Source organism: Polyergus mexicanus, unplaced genomic scaffold, assembly GCF_030449975.1.
Source record: "Polyergus mexicanus isolate NDT 795.1 unplaced genomic scaffold, iyPolMexi1.0 SCAF_6, whole genome shotgun sequence".
NCBI lineage: Eukaryota > Metazoa > Arthropoda > Insecta > Hymenoptera > Formicidae > Polyergus > Polyergus mexicanus.
Window position 1 is genome coordinate 6040173 of NW_027223326.1, and position 22109 is coordinate 6062281.

The 22109-nt window shown below is 32.2% G+C and overlaps 2 protein-coding genes across 2 annotated transcripts; both read left to right on the forward strand.

Moving 5' to 3' along the window:
* Positions 1-2966: 2966 nt before the first annotated feature.
* Positions 2967-10041, forward strand: LOC138934378 (uncharacterized). Its single transcript, XM_070298052.1, has 4 exons — positions 2967-3303; positions 4196-4312; positions 6509-6578; positions 7287-10041. Exons 1-4 carry the CDS (start codon positions 3209-3211, stop codon positions 7356-7358), a joined length of 354 nt encoding a protein of 117 aa, XP_070154153.1. The 5' UTR covers positions 2967-3208; the 3' UTR covers positions 7359-10041.
* Positions 10042-13913: 3872 nt separating this feature from the next.
* LOC138934141 (uncharacterized) lies at positions 13914-16467 on the forward strand. Its single transcript, XM_070297582.1, has 5 exons — positions 13914-14360; positions 14739-14849; positions 14936-15070; positions 15289-15396; positions 16213-16467. The coding sequence occupies exons 1-5, from the start codon at positions 14272-14274 to the stop codon at positions 16214-16216; spliced, it is 447 nt and encodes a 148-aa protein (XP_070153683.1). The 5' UTR covers positions 13914-14271; the 3' UTR covers positions 16217-16467.
* The last annotated feature ends 5642 nt before the right edge of the window (positions 16468-22109 follow it).

Consider the following 22109-nt stretch of genomic DNA (forward strand, 5'->3'; position numbering starts at 1 on the left):
ATACATATGTGTATATAATGCTAAATTTAAAATAAATATAAAAAAAAAAAGAATTTTGTTAAATTTCTCGATTTAAATTAATTTGTAAGAAATCTTAGATGAGATAACATTAGAGAGATCTTATTTTTATATGTATATGTACAAAAAAGTACAATAAAATTAATCGATCAGCGCGTACAATACTCTTGATATCTATCGAATTCCACAGCTGAGGATTTCTATAGTTGTGGTATGAGGAATCGCGGTTATCGTGATATTAAGTACTATTTTATAATAGATGATAAATTTGACAGTAATTTATGACGAATCATTAACGCTTGGCGGGAAATATTTGACGACTTTTAATCGATTTTAGCGTGAAATATATCAGGATACGCAACATTATTCTGATAACCGGTCATCAGCGCGCTTAATAAGTATCAATTTGTGCGTCATCCATTGGTATTTGTGATTCAAACGCGATAAATTGATAAAGTAACGTATGGCGATCCACTAATAAATTTGAAAAGTAGGATAAACGGATTTTGTATAATTGCCGTAGCAGCTATCTCTCCTAGGACTTACTGCCTTGTCTCATCGCGATAATAATCGAAAATTCCAAGTGTAAATCTGTACGAAGTACAATACATGACTCGGTGAGATAATTCAATGACGTATTTATAATATGATTGATGATATACAAATTGCTGTACAGATTTTGCGAAGTTTTGTCATCCGCTACAAAAATATCCTACAGTTTCTATTCCCTTCCCTCCGATTAATATTCTTACAAAGCTCTGCATATAGTCTTCTTTTAACGAATGATTGCGTAATGCGTCTCGATATATATGTATATAAATGCGTTACGCAAATCACATCGAAGTACGTAATATACCGTTTGAATAAGTTAGTACGTATATATAATCAAGAGTGAGATATGAAAATGTATAATATTAACGCGCGGCGGATTAAAAATAGATCGACAGTCATCGAAAGTAGTCAAAGTTGATAATCGCGCGTCTGCAAACAGATCTCGGGAGATTACACGAATGAACCGTCACATAAGTCGCTTGTCATATTTCCTAGTATCTAGAAGATATTCCCCTAGCGTAGTTGCGTAGTCTCAATCGCAATATGCGCGGGAGTATGTGAAATAAGCCGGCGTAAAAAAAATCGCTTTGAAGCTGCTATGATCTCATCGATGAAAATATTCAAATTTTTCGTAATTAGAATTTTAATGGCAAAATACAACGAAATGTAATTCAACTCGAAGTCTTGTTTGTGTAGGAGATCTTAAGGATCGATATTTTATCAGATAACTTTTTTTTTTTTATAATGTTAAACAAATGTCAATCTATAAATGAACAATTTTCTATTATTACTTAAACAATTCATGCGTTACTAATAATACAATTATATATGAAAAGTGGTGGTTTTTTTTTTTTTTTTTTTTTTTTTTTTTTTTTTTTTTTTCCCTCAAGGAGATGTTGATTTCACTTTGTAAAAGTTTTTGAGATAAATACGTTCCCCAAGAACTTTTGAACTTCTCGATAATTTTTTCGCTGCATCTATTATTCGGACAATTTTAAGAGTATCAAATTTTTGTTTGTCTTCTTTATAGTACTATTAGAAAGTGTGCTGTTGTAAAGAATTGAGATGAATATTACGTTTCGGAAAAATACTCTTCGCATATTGATATCACATCAATTAAATATATCGATAATCATTCATTTCTTTTCGACGCGATTGTATATATAATCAAACAATTTGTATAATTTCAAAAATATTCGGATGCATTATCATGCATAATTTTTGTTATATAAACGCGAATTATTAATAACAACAACGTGAAAGAGAAAGAGAGAGGGGGGGAGGGAGAGAGGGAGAGAGGAATGGAAGGGGGAGAGAGAGAGAGAGCGAAAGACATTGAAGCAATTACAAAAATTACGATACTAATTACGATACTAATCTGCGTTGATTTTATTGAGTGCCGCTATTTGCGTCACGCAAAATAAGATTCTAAATCTACAAACACGGAAGAAAGTATTATAAAATGAACAATTTAATGAATAAAAGTTTATTAGAGAAACATTCGCTTGTATCATTAAACGCATTATTGGGATTCCTTGCGCGATAGTTTTTTTTTTTTTTTTTTTTACGAGGTAGCTTTGTTGCTTTTATTAATCCTCTATCACACACTCATCTTCACATGTATCGTTAAAAAAATATTGCGTTGTCGGGAATAATAGAGAAGAAGCGTCATGTCTCCATCATACCTCTTCTGAAAGCTATAACGGATCCTGAAAGCAGAAAGAACCTTTGTCTTCTCATTCGCTCATGCGGGCACGCATGTCGAGGCATGACATAGATTCGCGTAATATAACTAATTTGCATAATTACACAAAGAAAGTAATTAAAGTTTTTTTTTTTTTTTAAATACACGATATCATAATTACTTTCAAAGTGCTCGAGATATTGCTTCGAGTCTGTCGGCTAATCATAAAGCCTGGCAATTTTAAGGATGCAAAGTAACACAAAGATTTTACTATGTATAAAATGGAAAGTATTCGTTCTTGAGACGGATGCACTTGATGACATCGATTTTTCGAGATTTTAATTGCTAAGATACTGAGTGCATATATGCACTTCGAAAAGTGCGTATATTACATCGATTTTATGATCGATCGAAAGAAGAAGAGAATCTATATTAGACGCAGATAATTTTAAGACAATGTTAAATGATACATTCAGGTTCGATATGCAAAAAATATAGTTGTGTTACAGCAGAAAGAGTCGATTTATCGCGTATCTGAAGAGAAGGATTTAGAATGCAGGTAAAAACCGCGCGTAAAAAGCGAGGGTGGATCCGCGCGCCAGTGAAGTGGGGGCGATCTAGTTGAAGCGACTAGGGGGGTGGGGATAGGGAGGGCGGTAACGCGAGTATATATGCTCGATGCGGCCGCGAGTAGCTACAGTTCACCAGGAGACAAAAGCGACGTAAGAAAAAGAATCGGAGAGAAAGAAATTGAGTCTGAAATCAATGGAAAAAAAGATAAAGAGGGAAAGAGGACGTTATTAAAGAGGATCTTAAGAGTCGCGCATAAAAAGAAGAGAGAAAGAGACAAGTGTGTGACTCGGAGGTCTCGTGGTCTGGCGATCGAACAGCTGTGCGACGGTTCATTTTTTTTTTCTTTCTTATCCTGAAAGTTTAAATTGAGTGCGTGCGAAGATGAATCTATCAGTCGGCGCGACAATCCTGTGCGTCCTAGTCATAGCACTTCTGTCGGAAACGGCGTACATCAGACCACCCGATTGGCATCTTAGGTACGGATTTGAAGAAAACTAAGTCAAATTTTTAAAGAAAACCACGACCTTCGAGACATTATGTCCTCTTCTGGGGGAAATTGCGCTTTTTAAGACGCTATGAAGCAACTTGCGAAATTATTGCGACATACCGGTTTCTTCTCTCGTTACCAAATTCATTGGCTTTTAAATTGTCGATCGTTTTTATTTCATTTATTCTGATTATTTTAAATATATTTTATTTTTTTTATTTTTTTATTAGTAATTTATAATTTTTATCTTTGAATGTAACTAAACTCAATTTATTTAAAATAATATATAATTGCAATGTTAAAGATAATATAAAAATATAATATATTAAGTGTAAATATATTATAATTTTAATTAATATTATATATATATTTTCAAATATTGTATACATATACATATATAAATGTATTACAAATACACATAAATATATTGTAGTATTTTACATAATATAATATATATTTTAAATACCGTTATTGAATGAGATATAATTGCAATCGACTGTAAAATATGTAATTTCACACCTTTTATCTAAATATCGAATAATGATAATGCAAATCGAGTAATCTCCTCAGATGAAGCAGCAAATTTCTCCCTTTTTGAAACTTCCACGCGATGATAATGCGTTTATTGAAGATAGTCGAAGCTTTGCACATATGCTCGTAAGATTAGAATTAAAGCGATATGAATCTTTTGTCACATACCCAGATTAAAACTGTCGCTGGTTATATGTATAATCGATTGTTGATAACTTATGTTAGGAGATTTGCACGAAATAAATTCTGCGGAGAGTTACGCATGCTCCTTTTTTTCTCTACGCTGATAATATCCCTCTTCGATGGTATGAGAATATTTAATTAATGCGTAACCTATTAATTTGTTGCAGTCGATACAGACGCCTTTCCGATCAGAGGATCGCCGAGCTCGAGACGATCTTGGGGCTGCGAAATGTGAAGGGCGTCGCGGTTCCCATAGCATTCGGAAAAGTGGACCCAGCTGTCGTGTAAGTCCGTCTTCCATTCTTTGCTATAATTGTCATGTTACAATTTATTAGTTTATTAACTTTTTCCAACTGTAGTCGCTTATACACACACACACACACACACACACACACACACAACCGATTACAATTATATATATAATATAATTGTAATTGCTTATAATATAATATATATAATATTAATATTAATATTATATAATATATATATATATATATAATGGATATAATATATAATATAATATATATAGTATATATAATATATACAATATGTATATAAGTATATAAAGATAAAAATATGTGTAAAATGTGTAAAAATAAATGTAAAATATTAATATTATATAATATTGTATCATATATATAAATATATATATATATATATATATATATATATAATATAAAATATTAATATACACACACACACACACACATAAACTTTTCCACATCTTGAAAGAATAGATAATATATTATCGATGCAATCCTAGAATTTTTAAATTGAACGTTAACTTTTATCATTATGATGTAACACGCATACGATTAAACGCCAATTGCGAAAAAGGTGGTCATAATTATGAAAAATGATATCTCTTCCTTAACTACGGAACTATACGGATACGCTTGATGCGAAATACTATACTATTCTCTTGAGCGCAAAATACGGTAAAATAATAATTATAAATATATAATTATATATATATTTAACTTTATGTCTTAACTTTATTCATTATTCAGATATATATTTTATAAAATAGTAAGAATCAAATAGAGTTATATAAACTTTCAATGAGGTAAATATTGACAAAATATCATACTTGAAATAATGAAACTGTTAGAAATTTCATTACTTGCAACTATATGTTCTTTTTTTTTTATATCTTCAAAGTTTTAAATTTCGTCTGCATTTATCATGTAGCTAAAAAACATTGAATTAAAATAAAAAGAAAAAACTGAATGATATGGAAAAAATTACGCGTAATCTAACATATCGAAAAACTAATGCGAGAAAAATGAAAGACGCTTTGGATATACAATATGTTTAGAGAAATATTTTCACGCTGAATAATATAAAACAGTGCGATAAACATAAGAGACTTTTTCTTTAATAATTTTATAATAATCTCTTGTTCCTATTCTTATGACATCGTATACGCTTACGCGCTTATTGATCTTAGTATTAAAAAAAATTGAAAAAAAGAGGAGGAAGATGAAGTATTTTCGAATACAAATTGCGCGAGCGCGTATGAGACGCGTCTACTGAATAACGTATAACTGTATCGAGACAACCGGTGAAGGTAGAAAAAAAACGAAGATGGTATCCCTAACTAGGTTACTCCATGCGTTGAATGCTTCGTGAATAAATTTCTATTCAGATGTGTTCTTACTCGTCCTCTGAAAAAGTCCCGACCTCACGTAATCGGATGTGACTGTTTTCACGAGTAAATTAGTCGACGCCGAGACACTATCCTACATTGTAATTAACATGGAATGTGAAGATCGAGTTATTCTATCGTATATCCCTTAATTAATAAACGGATATTTGATTTGTTTTCCCCTCCTCCCTCTCCCCTCTTCTCATCGTATATGTTCGGCAGAGCGTTGTATACGTAATGTATTGTGCACATGCACATAAATGGTAGCGTAAAAAATATGGATATATAATATACAGAGGAACATGTATCTCAAATATATAAAATAAATTCTTCTCGCTAATTATTCATTAATAATAGAGAACCCACGTTTTTCGCGTTTCATCTCGACGACGACATTATCGGGGAAGCAATTGATTAAGCTTCAATAAGTAAATTAATGCGTCATAATATGCATGACTCGACGCGTTTATTTGTTTCGGCGATAAACGTCGGATCGTCACAGTAACCAGGCAGATTCTCGATGATTGCGCGATTATTGCATAGAAAGGCGTCATCTTTTCTGTTCTTTCGGCACACGAGCACCCGGCGTGATCGCGCGAACCTTCACGATAATGCTTACTTTTTCCAAACAGAAAAAAAAAGAAAAAGGGAAGAAATATATATAAATATATATAAAAAATATTATATATATATATATACATTTTTTTTATACATATATTTTCAAAATGTGTATATTATTAAACTTTTATGATTTGAACGCGAAAACTTTCCCGTTTATATATATTTAAATTGTTTTCATAATCAAATTTGAACATAATATTATTGTTTCTAGAGGACGTAAACGAAGATCCATCACGGGATCAATTCTGGGGCAATCAAGTCGGAATCGTCCCTTACCTTGGGTAAGATATGTATAAATCCGCTAACATGCGCGCCCTCTTTCGCGAACGCGTTACCGTTTAACCAGTGATAAACTTTACGGAGGGAAAATTGTTTACTCTTGACTTGTTATTTATGTACCTAATTTCCATGACAAATATCATAGAAAATGCAATATAAAGCGTCGCGCGATGCAACATTTTCGTATCTACGGCCGTTCTTTCTGGAACCGGATCATTTGTCATGTGTCTGTTCAAGCGATAATTTTACGACAAAGAAAGATTGACCGAACCGTCGGCGTCGGCGCGTGCTGTGAAACCTAATGAACTTTGAAGCGTAATTAATGATTTTCCGACACACATGATGACTTCGAGATTCAACCTAAATGATATTCGCGTTTCATTCTTTATTCCTGTTCTGTGCTTCGATTTATCTGCCCTTATCGCTCAATTCTCGTCGAATAACTGGTAAAACGTGATGAACAATCATCGCTTCGGAACATGCAACAGGTAGCTACGTATATAACGACTCGATGATATAATAACATTTCACATAGCACAGAACATTACAGCAATATTATGGCAATGTTGCAACATTGCACCAATTTTGCTATAATGTTCTGTATTATGTGGAATATAAATCTTGAATATATATTAGCGAGAATTGCCGGATGTTGCTATCGCGGATCTCAAAATCGGGACTAATTTAATTCCCGCTTATTCTAATTGCAGAAGAAAGATCTGCGGGAAGAACAGAGACTATCGGTTGATTTAATTCAGAAGCTTGGCATCCCTCTAGAATGAGACGAAAAAAGAAGCGGAAGAAAGAAAGAGCGCGAAGAAAGGGAGAAGGAAGGAAGAAGTAGAGCAATTAAAAGGGATATACATACTGACATATATACACACGTACACACACACACACACACACACACACACACACACACACACACACACACACACACATTTAATTGATCTCTCAGCCGTGATCTATTAACAATGCATTACTACGGCTCAATCTCCATTTCCGAAGTTTCAGTTCCTTTACGAAGCTTTGACATCTGAAGAAATAAATAATTAACTCTCGATAAATAGAAATTACTCGCGTGTAAATGGTGTGTAAATGGACTAAACGGCAACAGCGGGAGATGACGAAGTGTGTACGAAAGAAATTACCGTGCAAAGTATCCACGGTATTCATGGGGTGACAGCGCGTGATCATGTCTGCGTTCTTTATTTAAGTATTTGAGAGACTTAACGAGAACAGTATTTTACATGTGAATATCGTCTCGGTATTCGTGATAATTTGCGCGTAATTTGTAAGATACATTTTCTCGATAAGATAATAAATCTCTAGATTTGATTGACACGATCACATTAATTGTTTATTAGAGACGCTTGGATGAATAATAATTTTTGTAATTTTGTAAGGAATTAATTTATTAATTGTCTTTTCTCCGACTGCGTCGATTGTTTTAATCCGGCCGCTACTGTTTATTATTACGCGAGCTGATTATGTTAGATTGGGTAATTTCGTAAGAAAGCGCAACGTCATTCCAACCAGCTTTTCTCGATTGCGCCAGTTTCTTTCGCCGAATGTGTGATTTGTCGATTATTCACGATGATATTGAGACATAAAAAAGAAACGTCTGGTATTTCACTTTTCTAAAAAAGTAGAATCTTGCGAAATTTCTATGACGTATAATTTTCATTTGGCCACTGACTCATTAAATCTGCCACCGTAACCATTTTCAATTAATCTCTATCGTAGATGATAAAACGAAACTTTAGCAAAAAATGAATTTTATTATAACGTGACCATGACCGATCGATTTATCTTTCTAGAATATAAATCAAAGATATATATATATATATATCACCAAATCTGTTACAGCATAATTTACGATAGCATTTAATATAAAAAAATCATAAGTTTGTGACGATCTTTATCAAGAAATTAATTGTTAATTTTTTTACTTACGAATTACTTACGAATTTACTTACTTCGATAAATCTCTTTGTTGTTTTTTCAGACGTTTATCTATAAAATTAATCGTCTGTTCTGCTTTTGACGAACGAATTTAATCACGCTCGCCAATATAATGTTTCTTTTATTATAATACGTAGATTGTTTTATATCTTATTGTTAGCATAAAGGACCAAAATTAATATTAATCGTGAATTTTGAAACTTTTATGCTCGCCTTTTACGCGTGCGAGCGGCATGTGTTGCATTCCGGGCTCGGCCTTATACGTTTTCTTATTTAGTTTTTATTTATTAGATCCTTACTTAGCTATTTTTTCTTTATTTTTATGTTGATGTAGAAAATGAGAATTTACGCCAGACAGAAAAGCGTATCTGTCATTTATCGGTGGGATTTATTGCAGATGCGACCATGTATTAAGAAATGACAAAGTTCTAACACAAAATGATCTTTTAGCAAATGATTAATTCTCTAGACTAGATGTTTTATTTTTAATTTATAAGTTTTTAATTTAGAGAAATTATTTTAGTATTAATTGGACTCACGCACGCATCTCATGAATCTACGTTCCTTATTATTTACTATTTATTGTCATGTATAATGTCTAATATTTATTTATAAAGAAAAGATACTAAAAAACCGATATATATATATATATATATATATATATATATATATATATATATAGTTTTTGGATTCTAGTTGAAAATATTTTAAATAAAAAACTTTTTACTCGCGAATATATTTATTAAGAATTGTATTGCAGTTTCGACAATTTTGTTCCCTGAGATCTGAGATCTGAGAGATTGGTTCTCAAAGTCGACATATATTCATTAAAAATTCACAGGAACACAATGAAAATACGAAAACAAAAACAAAACAGGTTTAGAAATCTATAATACATCTATAATACAATATTGCAGAAAAAAGATATTGTATTATTACAGCTGTTTCTAGATTATGTAATTTGACAAAGAATGTCACAGGAAAAGTATTGTCAAACTTTGAGAACTCTGTCAATACAAGTCAATTTAGCATTAAAATGAGCAACGAGTGCACAAACTATGAACTTCTAAACTAACTAAACGAACTAAATTCTCGTAAAGTACAGCATTTAATTTCCGAAAAATAAAAGTCCATCGGTTTAGGAGACTTATGTCGGTTTAAGTATCTTTTTCTTCTTTACATGTATATTTGTTTATTAATCGATTTATTTATTTATTTATATATTTATTTATTTATTTATATTTATTTTCATATTTGATGTGTAAATGCGATTACGCTTGTATAAATCACACATAAACTACAAATCAATTATTCTTAGAAGATCCTTACATTATACATACACACACACACACACACACACACACAACACACATACACGAATATACACGCAAGCACTGACACATTTCCATTTCCTTTTTTATCTACTAATCACGTCGTCGGATTATTTTAAACAAACATGTATACGCAATTGTGAATGCAATAAAATTAAATAATCGGTTATTTCTGCAATTTATTCTTTGCTCTTATTCGCGTTTACAGAGATAATATTTCTGAACGTAATACCATTCGGACATTAACCTAACAGCACAGAATGGGCGTATTCAGCGGACTCAATAGTTGAATCTTGTCAACATTCGACGTTGATTTATTGGTTTTAAAAATAAGAACTAATCACATTCGATTACTACCCAACTGTTGAATCCGCTGAATGCGCCCAATATTGCAGCAACATTGCGGCAGCATTGCAACATTGTCACAACGTTGTTGCAACATTGTCGCACAATGTTGCTACAATGTTTTGTGTTGTATGGGACTGATTGTTACGATTCAACTCCAACAATCTTCTCCTATCTTAAAAAAATCTTTTCATCTCTCGATGCTAATTGGTTATGTGCTATGCTTATTTCGTATGTATAAATGGAAATCTGTCATTGGGCAAAAATCGTGTAATTTGATAATTCAAATATTGAGAAGGTCAGTATATAGTGCATGAATTATTATCTGATTCATCTGCGAGTATGATATTATTTCTTTTGAGAGAAAGTAGACAATCGGAATGCGCTCCGCTAGTGTTTTTATATTAAATATTTAATTGAATAGCTGGCATTGCAAAGATATTTTGACAGCTCGGGATTTATTAATAAGTATAACTGTGTAATTTTATTTATTAGATATAAATTTTATATCAAAATGTCAAAGAAATAATTGAAACGGGGCTCATTTTGAATGATTGCCTCAAACTATTTGTGAAAATAACGTGAAAATGATATACTTTTTTAGATATGAGATCTTTTTTTATTTTAGAATTTATTAAATAATATATATGATATAAGAAAATAAAAATGGCGTGCTTTCTTAATATTCTAGTATACAATAAAAAAGAAGAAAGAATGAAAAGCTGCTGAAATTAGGCGCAAACAAAAATTTGCTAAAAATTAGATTACGTCTCCCTCTACAAAAACACAGTAGAGAGAAAAGAGAATTATACCCTTCTGTCGGTAAATACAGAATTCTTTCTTCATGCATATATGTAATTTTATATTGTTACGTCATTATATATGTATACCTTGTGTTTTATATAGATTTTTTTGTCGAAGCATTAAAGGATGAATTTGTGTTGAATATTATTATAAATTTGTACGAGAAAAATAGAGATACTTCTATATAAGATTAATATATATTAACTAAGAAGGGTAGATCATATTTTTTAAGCATTCTTTATATTCTTCTGCAAGAGAAAATCACATTTGGCATTCTTATTTAAAATATTAATCGAAAGCATTATTTAATCTGCAAATATTTTATATATTGATCAATAATTATTCAATCGGTGCAAATTAAGCATTTTCTTTATAGCGAACCAACCTGTCGCATTGTCGGACCAATGATGCTTTGTACTACTTGCTTTGTGGAAAGGGGCGAAAAAACACTCTAAACAATTCATATGTAGAGATATCATATCTATGTATATTATTATTATAAAATGTATCTATCAGAAAGAGTAAAAACTCATTCAGCACTGAACATTGCAACAACATTCATTGCCGCAATTGTTCTCTGTACTGTATGGAAATTTTTATTCAGCAAAACAATTAAATTTGAAAATTTGCGAGTTAACTCGACTCGATTTGCGCATTCGCATTCGAGTAAAAAGAAAGAATATACGTTAAAGACTATAAATAGTAAATAAGAAACATTATTTATACAGTTCGCAAGAATATCGCAATCTAATTAGATTAAGCTAATCGTCCATCCATTGTGAATGAATGAGAAACACAACAACCTAAAATAATGTATGATTCCATCTCGGGTCTTCTTCCAGTCAATGTGTGGCCGCGTCCAATGTTTATCTGATAGATACGAAATCGTATGACGAATTTACTCGCAAATGCGCGGGTGACAGACATTGCGCAATGTAAGGAGGGGATCATGCGGTCAACGTATCATATCTATATGAGTGGCCGTTTATCATTACGTGTAACCAAAACGTTACACGTTAGGCGCGTGTACACATGCGCCTCCGACGATCGCGCAATCGTGAATTCTTTTTTTATTTTTATTTTTTACCAGCGATGATCGTCAATGATTATAACATTACGCTCGCGCGCGCGATTTGTTTCACCGCTTCGGATCCATGAAACATAATATATACGATAAATTATGAAATTCATGCACATATCTCTTAGGCGCCTTCTTTACCTTTTTTTTTTTGCACAATTTGTGTTAATCAGACACGTCATTTCCGTTACTGTTAATGCAACAACTGTGAAACACTATCATGTTATTGCGGCATGTAATGTACTTCTTCGATTTCGAATGCAACTTGTTGCGATGAAAACAAAAATACGGTAATCGAATTGTCTCTTGCCAATATTTGAATATATATTACAAAGGATATACAATGAAAACATCATGCCTCGATTTTCCTTTCAAAATATCAAATTGATGATATGTATTTTAATCGCGTGATATAATATTTTAAACTCCGCGCGTCAGCCTTGCTTCTTTATATGTCGCACGCGATAAAGATTTAATGATCAAAATATAATAAAATCGATGCCGGAAGTAACAAGTAAAAATGAAGAGTCGTAAGCGTAACGTTCAGCAGTACTGTGTGATTTCGTAATGATGACAGGCCAATGTTGCGTGATTCGTCTAATGGCGTTGATGGTATAACGAAACTCCGCGATTAGAGCATAAAATAAAAAAAGAACACACATGTTAATAAGGAATTTTGAGAGATATCGCAATTTAATGAATAAGGCGATAGTTTGTAAAAATGTTAAAATTATATTTGCACACAGCATAGCATTAAAATAGTTTCGTAATGGCATTATATGATTCATCTATGGCGCTACTACGTATATAACAAAACTCCGTAATTGAAGTACAAAATCAAAAGCGATAAACACACATGCATACATTTGTAAGATTTTAGAATATGACAATTTAGTGAAAAAAGGCGACACAGCATTTATAAAAATATTAAAATTATATAATAATTAATTAAATTATATACATCGAGTATTATAATATTTAAATTAAGATTTAATTAATTATTACACTTTTTTATTTAAATTTGTTATAATTTGAACGAACGGCATCATATAAGGCAATGTATGAAAAAAAAAAAATTACCGGATATAGCACGTAATTTATATACATTATCTCTATATAATCAAAGTTTTATATCAAAATGAGGTCAAAAGTTCATTTTTCTGCTTCTGCGCGAAACTGCCGAATTTATATTTGGCTTATTTCTCAACAAAAATTTATGAATCTTCGTGGATTTATTATACAAGATTGAAGTAAATCACGAAGTGAACAAGCATCTCATGTACTTTGCTTTCTTATTTTGTAGAAAAGAAAAATTGAATATGCGGACGATGTTGGAAATGTACTGGACTAAAGTAGAAAATCCGCAATTACTACGCACATTTTCCGCTGGGACAAGGAAAACGTGCCATTCGTAGAATGTAACAAGGTGTTGTTTATAGGTTGCCATTGACGTGATGTTTCAGTCAAGAAAAAGAATATTACAAGAGTATATTTATACAAATAAATATAAGAAAGAGAAAAGTCGTGTAGAAAATGAGGCGTAAAAAGCGCACGAACACGATTGCGAGATTTTTCTTGATCACTTTAACGCTGAAATTTAATGACGTCAATGATAAATTTTGCTGTTATATAAATATTTTCTATTTATAAGAATTCTTTTCGGATGAGAAATTAGAGGAATTATTATATCCAAAATAATTTGATTCAATATTTTCAATAGTTTCTTTTCTCTCAGCAGATTTATATGCGTCTAACGATCGCTTTGTCGAATCAATCGTAGATCGATCATCTTTAGAAAGAGACTAGACAAGCGATCCGAAAGCGATTTTTTCGCAAATTATTACGTAAATGTGTAATTATTTGTTGTAAGAAACTCATTGACAAGCATTGACAGACAGAAGCGATACAAAGTAGCGAGTATGCAAATGCGTTGATGTTTATATGGAGGAGGGGATAAGGATATCGTCACCCTATATATGCGGTATATATGCGGTGACGATCGTTACTCCGACTTAATAGTTTACATACAACGAACGAAGCGAGGGAACTTTTGAAAATCGTATTAATCTCCGTATCAGCGTGTTTCTGTAAAAAAAAAAAAAAAAAACGTTTATTTCTTCTTTTCACACGTTTAAATTTCTCTTCAGTGATATAGAAAATACCGGGCTTAAGATGGAATATTCATTTATGACCATCTATGTCCTCATGGCATTTGTATTAGTGACATTTATTCATGGACGTCCTGCGGTTGACGAGAGCGGGTAATTATTACTTTTCTACAATTTTTGAAATCTGCAATAATACCGATCGATTTCATGGGAAATATCGAGAAATCAATATTTTGCGATATAGTTTCCGTTCTTTAATGACATGACCTTCCGTTTTAGTTTTCTTCGCGTCCGCGTACGCGTTACGTCAGAACATTAGCCATATTTAATGTTGTTACATCATATTAACGATAATATCGGCCTGTACATTCATACATCGGCGATATACATATTATCAAATATATCGTGATGTAAGAGAAACATGTCTTTTAAATTTATTTTGATTAAAAAAAAAAACGGACATTTTCCGATTTCTCAAATATCAACTATCTCATTCGATATCTTATTTTTATAATTTTTATTTTGCGATAGGTTGAACTTGAGCATGTTAGAGTCACATGCCTCAAAGTTAGAAGATCTCTCGATTTACGAACCAAGAGCAATCTCATCGTTTATGCAAGGAAGCTCGTTCTCAGCTAAACCGTGAGTCGAATTAAAATTCTCTCGTTCTTCAACGATAAATTCGATATCGTTCAAATTAACCTGTGTAACTCGTCGCGTTTTTGCAGACGACAAAAACGACTATCGGATCAGAGACGAGCCGAGTTGGAGACACTTATGAGTTTGTCGAGGATCACCGGCAAACGGTCGCTGAACGTGACGGAAGGAAATGGGCCAAACAGGAAATTGGATCTAATAAGAATGTAAGAAAAATTGAATAAGAGTCAACAAACACACACACACACATATATATTTTTTTTTAATCAAAACAAATTTAAGACATGTTTCTCTTACATCACGGTATATATTCTTTTTTCAACTTTTTTTAACACAACTTACTAAATATATACTTTTTATAATGTAATAATAATTTTTTTTTTTTTTCTAAAAAATCTTTTCTGACTAATCGATAACTTTACAGCGGTCGACGAAGGCGTTTTGTGGTGAATCAAATTCCAATTGAATTAATATCTATCCGTCATGTCAAAAAATTGAAACGCGGCGGGGACCCCGCGTATCCTCTAGTTAGGTAAGTGTGTGTTTTTCTTCCGATTATTAATAATATCGCGCAAACTGCGTTGATTTTCATCATACGATTGTATCGATTGACTAAGAACGATGGAAGAATGTTCAAGGTTACGAATAGCGATGATAATATCTTTTGCGGTACGCTTTTTCCCGTGCGTAAGTCGCGCGCTTCGCATAAGTACGCAATTGCGTAGGTCATAAATTCGAGAAAGCAGAGTTAATGTTAATATAAATCTACGTTTTAAAAGTGACGCAAGGCTATCGCTGTATCAGCACTAAACGCGATAAGTCCTCGCCGGCCGTTGAAACGTGCCATCTTAATTTTTATCGCCTCGTCGCGATATTTCGCAATTATTTCGATTTACATCAAAAGAAGCAATCGACCCCGACGATTATATTCTAAGATGCATAATCGCAAAAAGTTTATATATATATATATATATATATATATATATATATATATATATATATATATATATGTATATACACGCAAGCGTTTCCGACGATTTCTATTGCGCATGTGCGATTATTAATTGATAAGGATATAATCTTCGATATATTTTAAACAGAAAAATTATCTTCGTGTTGAATAATATATATACGTATATGTATATGAATATATACGTGTGTGCGCGCGCATTTAATTATAACTTAGATTTTAAAGCAATAATTTTTAATACATATCGTGCAAAAGTTAATAAGAAAAGGAGAGAGAGTCAAATCCTCTGAAAAGTCGGTTTTTATCTTCGAGCAAAACTCGATTATTAATTTATATTTTTATCGAAAAAAATTTAATCTTTTTTATCTTTATTTTTAGTTGAATAAACCGCTCTGATGGAATTGCTCGACAAAAGCGTGGGTTTTATCACAAGAAATGAACCTGGCGCATGCAAAGATATTCTTTGAACATCAGGCATCGTTTCGACCGCTTAGTAATCAGTTGCGGAACTACGGAAATGAAGATTATAAATCATAAAGCAGCGTGCTCATGAGAAGAATACTCATACAATTCCGTAGAAGATATACAATTCAGATTAGATTCATTGTAACCTTATTGTAACTTATTGTAACAAATCACCGATATTGACAAATATAGTATTTTATTAATTTGTTCGCATTCATAAGATATTTATTATCTATTTATTTTAAATTATTTAACAAATATTAAATGCTATAATAAAATTATAATAAATTCTTAATTAGTGATTAGAAATTTAAGTAATAACAGTTACACGTGGTTTTGACAAATGATATTAAAAACCGTTTGACAAAGAAAGTTTTTATTAATTACAGTTAACTAATCAATAATTATTTTAACTAATAATCAAAAACTAACTAAGTATTAATTATTGTAAAAATTGGCATAAATATTAGAATAATATAACCAGATTGGAAATGGCACAAATAAAAACACCAAATTGCCATTTTAAGATCTTTAACTTTATCATACATTTTTCTTCGTTGTTAATGCAATGAGCAAGAATATAATTTACAAAGAAGCAGGATAAATTAAGTCAGCTTGGAAGTTTGCAAATCATAGTTATATAACTTTTCTATCAACGATGTAGCGTACTTAGTATTCTTACTCTTATGTTCGTCTTTTTACATCTCAAACAAACATTAATACACATGCGATTCACACAATTCTTTGTTAAACGGAAACATAAACGGATTAATGTAGACAATTTTTAGATTTAATTCACGCATCCTAAACTAAAAATAGAATTTTAATATTTAACATACATGAAGCAAAGATATTCTTAATGGATCGTACAATCATTATGTTATAATTTATAATATTTCTACATTATTCTTAATTCTAATCTTCTCATGTTACTGGAATACATCTATTATCTGGAATGCAATCTATTAGAATTTGGCAATTCCATATCTTTATAAAGACACGTAGTTTTTATAATATTACATTGCAATTTGCCAGATTGCAATATTTGCTGCGATATAGTTAAGAACCTCTGCGTTATACGGGAACTAAATATTGAAAGTTGGTCGCCTGTTATATCGAAAACTCTAAATATTGGAAGCATGCGAACTCCGTCTTTTCTTCGCTAAATAAAAAGTTATCTCAGTAATGTGTATGTCTACAAAGCATAGTATAATTGATCTACAATAGTTTCTACCGAAGTCGTCAATCCGATTCTGTTTCGGTGCGCATCGAATTTAATGTACTGTTTCCACTGAAAGTAGAATAGAAGCGAAAAAAATTGATATTTCAGTAGAGCCAACTTAACTTTGGCTTGTGAATATAAATAAACATAATCCTTGACAATCTTTTTGTTAATTTTTCGTTTTGATGATTAATACGAACAAACGATAACTGTTACGAACATCGATATATAGATTATATATCGATTATATATTGATGGTTATAAAATAATGAAAAATAAAAGTTGGCACCATTTAGTCTCAACCGTTTCCACCGACTAAATTTCGTGTTAATTCGCTGCCACTCCGACAAAGCTTGTAGATCGAAATGGGAGTGAAATGAACGCAGTCAGTCGTGTTTCCATCGACTTAAATTTGGTTCTACGCCGCACTAGATGCGAATTAATACTTCGATGGAAACTAGACTTTGTCTATATATATATAGACAAAGATATCCAAAAATACAATCAATTATACTGTGCTTTGTAGACATACGCATTACTGAAATAAAATACAATCAATTATACAATACTATGCTTTGTAGACATACGCATTACTGAGATAAGTTTTTATTTAGCGAAGAAAAGACGGAATTCGCATGCTTCCAATATTTAGAGTTTTCGATATAACAGGCGACCAACTTTCAGTATTTAGTTTCCGTATATATATATTGTTACATCCGCGGATCGAAATCGATATTACTCGAATACACGCGACACAACCGGCATTCGCGTACCGCGATGTAAATAAAGGACACGTATTAAAAAGAACGAAAAGAACTTTAATATAACAGAACACTATTATACAAGGAACACAGAACAATAACGATTATCGTAATCTCAAATACGTCCGCCCGGAATGACATCCGTCGCGAGACTCCAAGATGGCCGATCTCTTCAAGATGTCCGCCGTTGTTTTAACAACAACCCTTAGCAATGTTCTCTCGGAGACGGATACAGCAGATTCATGAATAACCGCCACAGACGACCTGCAGGGACGCAACACTACCCAGTCAGCCACGTCTGTTCTAACAGATATTGCCAAGTGCTTGCTACAAATTATTGTCAGCAAAAAGACTACAAATTTGGTATACGAATTGTTATTACCGATTAAGGCCCGTCTACAATATGAATAAGAGTACAAGTAAGAGAGTAGGAGTAGGAGTAAGATTTTTGGCGTAAGCTGCTTACGCGAGCTCCGTCCACAATACGATAGAGTAAACGTAACGAAACCTAACCTAACAAAGCAGTACTTCTCGAGTGACCATTTTCCTCCTGCGCTCTGATTGGCCGAGCGTAGCGTAAAGAACTGTAGTAGAAGTAGGAAATAAAAATAATTTATTTCCTTTACGCCCTTACTCCAGCTCACTTAAACCGGAAGCAGTCCTCTTACACATACTCTTACTTCTTATGCCAGGCTTACTCCACGTATTGTAGACGACGCTTTAAGCTGGCAGATTGCCGGCAAGAACCAAGCAAAGTTTGCTAACATAACTACACAGCCAATTGGCGGCAGAAACCGAGCAAAGCTTGCTGACATGACTGACATCAGATTATCAGCAAAAACTGAGCAAGATCTGGAGTGCGCAATCTGATGACAAATTGGCAGCAAAAACCGAACAGAATCTGCAGCTTATTACAAAGTATTATAAAATAGTTCAGTCGCTTATCGCTATGCGGCGCGTTATTCATTATCTATACCCGTATTCAAATTCTTGTCATGAGTGTATATAAAGCTTGCAAAATGCTAATAATATTATAATATATATATTTCTATCAGTTCAATTTTTGACACAATTCTTATACAGAAAATTCAGATAGTGAACTGATTTTTAGCAAATCGGACAGATAATTGTCGATTTTCACTTATTCGAACAATTTCTGTCCAAAAAGATCTTTAATTTATAAAATTTCTGTCCAAAAAGATCTTTAATTTATAAAATTTCTGTCCAAAAAGATCTTTAATTTTATAAATTTTTGGACAGAGATTGTTCGAATAATTATTATTAAATATTTTATTTAAATTCACCTATATGTTTTAATACATTAATACAATATATGATTCTAATGTCTAATGACTAATTATCTAATGGTTATTTTATGATCAAAACTTATCATTATTTTATTACTTAGAGTTGAGACTTTAAATCCATTTAAATATACTATTTTATATGAATGGCCAAAAGCTGCAGAATTTGTTCGGTTTTTGCTGACAATCTGCTGTCAGATTGCCTTGCGTAGATCTTGCTCGATTTTTGCCATCAATTTGACGTCAAATCATGTCAAGCTTTGCTCGGTTTTTGCCGTCAATTTGCTATCAGGTTATGTCAGCAAGCTTTGTCACCAAAACACAAGCTTAATGCGAACACAGATGGCACTGGATTTGTTACCAAGTTTTGAGCAAATTTGATGCCAATTTGGCAACAACCCAGATAGCAATTTGTTAACAAATTGTCGCCAAATTGGCATCAAATTCGCTCAAAACTTGGTAACAAATCCAGTGCCATCTGTGTCCGCATTAAGCTTGTGTTTTGGTGACAAAGCTTGTTGACATAACTTGACAGCAAATTGACAGCAAAAACCGAGCAAAGCTTGACATGATTTGACGTCAAATTGATGGCAAAAATCGAGCAAGATCTACGCAAGGCAATCTGACAGCAGATTGTCAGCAAAAACCGAACAAATTCTGCAGCTTTTGGCCATTCATATAAAATAGTATATTTAAATGGATTTAAAGTCTCAACCCTAAGTAATAAAATAATGATAAGTTTTGATCATAAAATAACCATTAGATAATTAGTCATTAGACATTAGAATCATATATTGTATTAATGTATTAAAACATATAGGTGAATTTAAATAAAATATTTAATAATAATTATTCGAACAATCTCTGTCCAAAAATTTATAAAATTAAAGATCTTTTTGGACAGAAATTTTATAAATTAAAGATCTTTTTGGACAGAAATTTTATAAATTAAAGATCTTTTTGGACAGAAATTGTTCGAATAAGTGAAAATCGAACAATTATCTGTCCGATTTGCCAAAAATCAATTCAATATCTGAATTTCCTGTATAAGAATTATGTCAAAAATTGAACTGATAGAAATATATATATTATAATATTATTAGCATTTTATAGGCTTTATATACACTCATGATAAGAATTTGAATACGGGTATAGATAATGAATAACGCGCCGCATAGCGATAAGCGACTGAAAGCAGTGGTATCAACGCAGAGTACTCTGCAGATTTTGTTCGGTTTTTGCTGCCAATTTGCCATCAAATTGCGCACTCTAGATCCTGCTCAGTTTTTGCCGACAATCTGATGTCAGTCATGTCAGCAAGCTTTGCTCGGTTTCTGCTGCCAATTTGCTGTGTAGTTATGTTAGCAAGCTTTGCTTGATTTTTGCCGGCAATCTGCCAGCTTAATCGGTAATAACAACTCTTGTACCAAATTTGTAGCCTTTTTGCTGACAATAATTTGTAGCAAGCACTTGGCAATATCTGTTAGAACAGACCTGGCTGACTGGGAATTTATTATCAAATTGCTTACTGGGTATATATATACCCAGTAAGCAAAATGCGCGCAATATGCCAGCAGATTGGCAACAGATTTCCTCAGTTCTTGCTAGCAATTTGGCATCTGTTATGTCCGCATTAGGCTAATGATCTGCCAGCAGAGCCTGCTCACAGAATTTGAGAGCAGATTGGCAGCAGAAACCAAGCAGAATCTGCAGCTTTTGGCCATTCATATAAAATGATGCATTTAAATGAATTTAAAGGATCTCAAACCCAAGTGACAAAATAATGCTGAATTTTGGTCACAAAATGATCAATTAAATGTCCTAAACTAGGTCTCATAAAACCCGAAAATGACGAAAAAGTTGATATATTATATTCGCAAGACTGTTGATATATTATATTCATCACAGTTGATATATTATATTCATTTTCTGATTTTTGTATAAATAACATATAAATATATAATATTAATAACATATATTAAAGTAATATATATAGAAAAATTTAAATAATTTATAAAATTAAAGTTAATATATGGAATTTAATTTCCATTTTATACCTAAGTAGATATAATAACTATTTTCATTTATTCGGCCAGACATTGTCCGACATACGCAACATACGCATAACGAACAAAATGTCATCTCTCAATAAAAGACAATAAAGGACAAAGCAACTTTTTTTGTCTCACTTCATCGGTGACCCTTCCACTTATGGGGACTGGCAATATAGGGACTAGAGAATATGACTTAAGTCTTTGTGTTGAAGTAACACACAATACTAGATAGTATTATGGGTTACTTCAAGACAAAGACATAAAACATTGTCAAGTCAACCATTCTGCTCAAGCCCATAATCTTATTACGTATATGGTTTAAATATAGCGAGCAATTTATAGCGCGGTCACGATTCAAATTCGAAGCTGCGAGAGATCGTTTCGCTATCGATTTGCGGATCGATTCTTCTTCACTCGGATCTCGTATCGCACAATGATGCGGTATCGCATTTCTCACTTTATCGATCGA

Coding starts and splice junctions, on each gene's coding strand:
- LOC138934141 (XM_070297582.1), top strand. CDS start 14,272: ATGGAATATTCATTTATGACCATCTATGTCCTCATGGCATTTGTATTA. Junction 14,361..14,738: donor CCTGCGGTTGACGAGAGCGG/GTAATTATTACT, acceptor ATTTTGCGATAG/GTTGAACTTGAGCATGTTAG. Junction 15,071..15,288: donor AAATTGGATCTAATAAGAAT/GTAAGAAAAATT, acceptor ATAACTTTACAG/CGGTCGACGAAGGCGTTTTG.
- LOC138934378 (XM_070298052.1), top strand. CDS start 3,209: ATGAATCTATCAGTCGGCGCGACAATCCTGTGCGTCCTAGTCATAGCA. Junction 3,304..4,195: donor CCACCCGATTGGCATCTTAG/GTACGGATTTGA, acceptor AATTTGTTGCAG/TCGATACAGACGCCTTTCCG. Junction 4,313..6,508: donor AAAGTGGACCCAGCTGTCGT/GTAAGTCCGTCT, acceptor TATTGTTTCTAG/AGGACGTAAACGAAGATCCA.